Raw genomic sequence first — 6,597 nt, 5'->3', positions numbered from 1 at the left:
ATATACATAAGAACATTTTTATTTACCTGGTAGCAGCCAAGGGTCACGTCCACAGACGTCTCATGGCGGAGGTGAGAAGCATACTGGGTCACCCTGCCAGCCACATACTGACAGGGAGAGACGATATGTTAAGGCCAAATGGAATAAGTGAAGAAAAGCCTAATCTAATACTATTTCGGTAGTATTTACATCTTACCAGGATCCAAGTGACGGACTGAACCTTGGTGGCACAGTAGGGGATGCCCTCTGAACTAAGTCTGGCTGTCTCCCTGGAGACGGCCCACACTAGTTGAGTCTCCTGGCCTCGAACCCTACTCACATGGTGCCTCCTCACCACCACCTGCTGTGGAGAGAAACAACATCAACAAAACAACATCAGCCATCGCTGTAACATATTTCCATCAAGATCACATGACTCTGGCAATGTAGATTAGGACTAGGTAGTTACAGAGACACATACCTGGGATCCCCCACGCATATAGGTGATAATGGGGCTTATGAACTGGAAAGTTCTCCAAGCCTTAGCCAACGGACCGGCATGGTTCTGCACAGGAGATGGGTGACATTACAATACATTCAGGTTAGAAACAGCTAATTACAGGAATTGTAACAGTGTGTGTGTGTGGGGGGGGGGCTCTTACTCTGATCACAACAGGCCCACAGTACAGGGGGCTGAACCTAATCGGTATCAACTGCCAATTACCAGTGGCCTCCTAAAGCAGACAGCAAAGATTTTTAGAATTAATATCTGGGGTACTTTTCAAACATAAAACCAAAAACGTTCTGAAAATTGTACCTCAAGGATAGTCGGTACATCTGGCATATCCTCAAGGATGATAGCAGCATCCTGGACATCAAGGACGACTGGCAGCAGTGGCACATCCAACTGGACCTCATCCAGTACATTTGATTCTAAAATTAGTAGCAGGAATACAAACGAACTATTGTCAGGAAGTAAAACATATCAAGCTAGCTAGTAACGTCACTACTAGTAAAGGTCCAACAGTGATTCGCTTAGCAACAATTATTAAAGTTAGCGTTAGCTTGCAAGTCTGTATTACAGATATACACATTTCACAAATTACATTTTCAATGCTGAATGTGGTAAAATAAAAAGTTTAAAACTCCACGTACCCTCTTCGAAGTCGCTGTCGCTGTCCACCTCCCGACGATCGCGAACCCTGCAAAACGGAAAAAGACAACAAAAACAACCCACAAATGAATTTAAACAACCTGTCGACGCAGAAGGCTGCCCACGTCCTCGCACTCTCTCCATCAATCTTGAAAAACACCCAGGCATTTTCCAATCTCAGGTCTCAGAAATCAGTCAAGTTTGTTGTTGTTAAACAGCAAATTTAAGTTGTTCTTGTTTTCGAACAGAAAACGTTCAATAGAACGCCGAGATGTTATATCGGTTCGATGTCTCTTGGCAACACATATTTTAGAAATTGCTGATTTAAAAATGGACAGCTGTGTTGCCATAGAAATGAGTTTGGAACTCTATGGTTGTCATTAGAATCCTATAACATTCCTGGTCATCATTGTAATTATATTCTATGTTGTTGGAATAATATAAAACAAAAATACCAAATGTTTTTTTAAAGTCACTAGCTAGGTCAATGGCCCATTGAAATGTTTTAACTTGTTTCATGGAAGTTGTTGTTGAACTTCTGAAAGTCTAGGCTTTGGCTCAGTGGGCTATAAAGACTTGTGGAGCACAGACAACCAGGGTTAAAACATATGACCACATTCAGACAAGGGGGCGAAGCCAAAGCCCACTGAGGTTGGAGAGCACTGTAGGATCTGCATAATAATCATACCTCTTTTATAAACAGGATATTATTATCATTGATTATGTCAAAGTGTATGTATGAATAAATCTGATTGAACTTTTTCATGGCAGGTTCACCTTTTGAAGCCGGGTGAGGTTCCCAAAGCGTGCTGCACACCCACCAAGCTCAGTCCCATCTCTAGACTCTTCTACGACGACAACGACAATGTGATCCTAAAGAAGCATGAAGACATGGTGGTCAAGACCTGTGTATGCCTGTGACACCTGTGGCGGCCCATCTATTCTACATCATTTTAATAAACTTCACTACCATTGTTCCAAAAGATATACCTTTGCAACCAGCAGTTGAAAGCAATAATCTGGCAATATGCAGATAAATAGTATGTATCTACACTGTACACAAAAAATTAACGCAACATTCAACAATTTCAACGATATTACTGAGTTAAAGTTCATATAAGGCAATCAGTCAATTCAAATACATTCTTTAGACCCTAATCTATGGATTTCACATGACTGTGAATACAGATGTGCCTCTGTTGGTCACAGATACCTTTTTAAAGTAAGACAGGGGCGTGGATCTGGGGCGGCAGGTAGCCTAGTGGTTAGTGTTGAGCCAGTAACCGAAAGATGCTGGATCCAATCCCCGAGCTGACAAGGTAAAAATCTGTCATTCTGCCCCTGAACATGACAGTTAACCCACTGTTTCCCAGGAAGGCCGTCATTGTGAGTAAGGAGTTGTTCTTAACTGACTTGCCTAGTTAGAAAAGGGATACAAAGCCTTCTACTGTGATGGAGAATGTCTACATCCTCTGGGTTCCTGCATAAACACCACTAACCACGGTATGATCCAACTAGTGGTCAGCCTCCAATTGCTCTTAAATACAAGTAAAACTAAATGCATGCTCTTCAACCGATCGCTACCCGCACCTACCCGCCTGTCCAACATCACTACTCTGGACGTCTCTGATTTAGAATACGTGGACAACTACAAATACTTAGGTGTCTGGTTAGACTGTAAACTCTCCTTCCAGACCCATATCAAATATCTCCAATCCAAAGTTAAATCTAGAATTGGCTTCCTATTTCGCAACAAAGCATCCTTCACTCATGCAGCCAAACATACCCTTGTAAAACTGACCATCCTACCAATCCTCGACTTTGGCAATGTCATTTACAAAATAGCCTCCAATACCCTACTCAACAAATTGGATGCAGTCTATCACAGTGCAATCCGTTTTGTCACCAAAGCCCCATATACTACCCACCATTGCGACCTGTACGCTCTCGTTGGCTGGCCCTCGCTTCATACTCGTCGCCAAACCCACTGGCTCCATGTCATCTACAAGACCCTGCTAGGTAAAGTCCCCCCTTATCTCAGCTCGCTGGTCACCATAGCATCTCCCACCTGTAGCACACGCTCCAGCAGGTATAATCTCTCTAGTCACCCCCAAAACCAATTCTTTCTTTGGCCGCCTCTCCTTCCAGTTCTCTGCTGCCAATGACTGGAACGAACTACAAAAAGCACTGAAACTGGAAACACTTATCTCCCTCACTAGCTTTAAGCACCAACTGTCAGAGCAGCTCACAGATTACTGCACCTGTACATAGCCCACCTATATTTTAGCCCAAACAACTACCTCTTTCCCTACTGTATTTCATTTATTTATTTATTTTGCTCCTTTGCACCCCATTATTTTTATTTCTACTTTGCACATTCTTCCATTGCAAATCTACCATTCCAGTGTTTTACTTGCTATATTGTATTTACTTTGCCACCATGGCCTTTTTTTGCCTTTACCTCCCTTATCTCACCTCAATTGCTCACATCGTATATAGACTTGTTTATACTGTATTATTGACTGTATGTTTGTTTTGCTCCATGTGTAACTCTGTGTCGTTGTATGTGTCGAACTGCTTTGCTTTATCTTGGCCAGGTCGCAATTGTAAATGAGAACTTGTTCTCAACTTGCCTACCTGGTTAAATAAAGGTGAAATAAATAAAATAAATAAAAGTATGCACTACTACACCCTCTCACATGAACGCTAACATTATTTTCAGTTGGAAAGATGCTAAATGGCTCAGACATTAATGGGAAATATGGCAAATTGAAACAAAAATACCCAAGATACCTGAGTCTACAATGGCAGACTGTTAATGTAGAGTACAGATAGTGAGAAGTTACATTCAAGACTGAAGCAATTGTGCCCTCTAGTGGTCGACTTTATACTATACCCGCTCTTTCCATGACAGACTGACCAGGTAAATCCAGGTGAAAGCTATGATCCCGTACTGATGTCACTTGTTCAATCCACTTCAATCAGTGTAGATGAAGGGAAGGAGACAGGTTAAAGAAATATTTTTAAGCATTGAGACAATTGATACATGGATTGTGTATGCGTGCCATTCAGAGGGTAAATGGGCAAGACAAAATATTTAAGTGCCTTTGAACGATGTAAGGTAGTAGGTGTATAAAGAATGGTCCACCACTGTGGGAATCATTGGAGTGAACATGGGCCAGCATCCCTGTAGACACCTTGTAGAGTTCATGTCCCGGCAAATTGAGTCTGTTCTGAGAAACGGGGTGCAACTCAATGTTAGGAAGGTGTTCTTAATGTTTTGTAAACTCTGTGTATGTAGGCCTACATATTTTTAAATAGTACAGAATTACACATCACAATTCAAAGCCATAAAGTGTGGGCCTGTAGTACCCGTAAATCACCTAAACTTTGTTTTTCATTTCCATATGAAAAGAATAATGCATAATTGTTAATGTAATAGTGTAATATTAGCCTCATAACTCCAGGAATAGGAAATAGTGATGAAATAATCAAGTAAATGAAAAGACAGAGACAAATGCTTTTGAACTACTAGTTATTTTATTTAAAAATGTAAAATTCAGTGCAAAGTAATGTAGTGCATTTGTGTCTAGACCCCTGTGTGGTGGCAAAGTGTCGCAAGAATCCTGTGGGGAGAGAAAACAAGAGAATACATTAATTCAATGGGTGTTAACTAATCAGGCTTCAGCGAAGCACTTCAAGTCCTCAATTCCTGAGAGAGAGAGAGAGAGAGAGAGAGAGAAATGTGGCCTTTCAGATCTCTGCAGTAGGACTACATGCTGGCCATGAGGTTCTCCAGGTGGTACTCCAGGAGGCTGGAGAGCTCAGTGACCAGAGACACTGGGTTAAAGTACCAGGCCAGCTGCTGCCCAAACATGTCATCGAGCAGAGCCATCAGCCCGCCCTGAAGAGAACACCACACAACACATAGATAATGGCTCTAAGTTACTAGCTTATCAAGAGCAGAGAGACAATGAGAGTTACTCCTCGTAAAATGGCATTGAAACCCTGTTATTCATGAAAAAGTAAAGAGGAAGTAAACTAGGAATAGGGAAGTAAACTCTTGAATCTTACATTGAGCAGCAGCAGGTATCTCTCGGCCTTTGGCTCAATGCTGGCAGCTACGGGCAGGAAGGAGTGCAGGAGAGCGTACAGACGCTCCATGAACCCACCAGGGTGCTAATGGAAACAGAGGAGAGAGGTTTAAGTGAAATTACAAATAGAGAGACATCGAAACATGTACCAGTGAGATGCTACTTACCACCATCAGGGACTTCTGAGCTGTCATCATCCCAAATAGCACCAGTTCAAAAAGGACATCTATCAGGTTAACATGATGGATCTAGGACAAGAAAACACATTTGGAGAAAATAGGAACAATTTCAAATTGATCAGCTCCTGTGATGTATAAAAGATATGCATGTGGAAGAACTCAAAGTGAGACTTGAAAGAGTTAATGAACTCACCTTTGCCTCAGCCAGCTCCCTCTCAATGTCAATCTGCTTGGAGGGGTCACTCAGGTAGTCCACAAAGTCGTTATAGGCACGGATGAATTCGGCCTCGTCCTATCACAAAGCAAAGAGCATTGACGTTAGTGAACAGAACACATTTCCCATCGAGGACGCTCTCTTTCCCTTGAATGAATAATGAGTTAGTGAGCTACCATGTGGTGGGCTTGAACCAGTGCGCCCATTAGGACCTTTCCTGCCACAAACAGATGGTTCCTGCTCGGGGTGGAACCAAGCAGGGTCTAGAGAAGAGGGAAGAGTTAGTGAGACACCCATCTTTCTCTTGGAGACAGACAGAACGAGAAGACACAGAGAGAAAAGGAAAAAGGAAGTCCACTCACAGTGAAGGCCTGGCGCAGGGAGACGAGCCTCAGGGCGATGTCCTCCACTCTCTTGGTGGTAAGGTAGAGGCTGTGGGAGGGAGGGAATGGAGCATGTCAGCCATTAGGGTCAATGTGGATAACAGCACGGTGACCACTATCCTTCAGCATCTGGCAAGCCCAGACTACACAGACATTTAGAGGAACTCACTTTAGCAGAGGAACCTCCCTCTCCTCAGGCAGCAGGTCCTCCTCCCAGCCCTACAACAACAGAACAAACATTCAACATCAGTGACCAGTGCAATGACATGACAAACAATGGGTCAATGGAAGGATCTTAATGCTACTAGTCAATAGTATGTGTACTGTAGGTGTGTGTGTAACATCTGACCTCATAGCAGTTGTGGCCCTCAGGCTCTGGCTCAGTGAACTGCTGATTGGTGGGCGTAGACACGGAGGCAGCCTCCGACCACGCTGAGGAGGAGAGCAGCCCATCCGGGCCCATGTGGAGAGTGGCGTACACCACCGAGATATCAGTCTGCTGCTCCAAAAACACACACAACACACCTGTTTACCACACACACACATTATTAGAAAACAGCATATCTAAAGGAAAAACAACCAATAATTTCTGTTC

At 43.1% G+C, this 6,597-nt stretch overlaps 2 protein-coding genes across 2 annotated transcripts; both read right to left on the bottom strand.

The window, feature by feature from the left end:
* Nucleotides 1–26: 26 nt before the first annotated feature.
* Nucleotides 27–1,319, bottom strand: LOC135530050 (uncharacterized; the record flags this gene model as incomplete). Its single annotated transcript, XM_064958442.1, has 6 exons — nucleotides 1,135–1,319; nucleotides 797–912; nucleotides 642–713; nucleotides 461–544; nucleotides 197–343; nucleotides 27–107 (listed from the first exon to the last, which is right to left on the bottom strand). Coding segments are annotated over exons 1-6 (666 nt in total), but the record flags the coding sequence as incomplete, so codon positions are not given.
* Nucleotides 1,320–4,650: 3,331 nt separating this feature from the next.
* Nucleotides 4,651–6,527, bottom strand: LOC135530051 (uncharacterized; the record flags this gene model as incomplete). Its single annotated transcript, XM_064958443.1, has 7 exons — nucleotides 4,651–5,311; nucleotides 5,394–5,474; nucleotides 5,599–5,697; nucleotides 5,796–5,882; nucleotides 5,982–6,051; nucleotides 6,172–6,221; nucleotides 6,352–6,527. Coding segments are annotated over 7 exons (701 nt in total), but the record flags the coding sequence as incomplete, so codon positions are not given.
* Nucleotides 6,528–6,597: the final 70 nt, after the last annotated feature.

This window comes from Oncorhynchus masou, unplaced genomic scaffold, assembly GCF_036934945.1.
Source record: "Oncorhynchus masou masou isolate Uvic2021 unplaced genomic scaffold, UVic_Omas_1.1 unplaced_scaffold_12428, whole genome shotgun sequence".
Taxonomy (NCBI): Eukaryota; Metazoa; Chordata; class Actinopteri; order Salmoniformes; family Salmonidae; genus Oncorhynchus; species Oncorhynchus masou.
The sequence above is the reverse complement of the archived record's forward strand: the minus strand, read 5'-3'. Positions and strand labels throughout refer to the sequence as shown.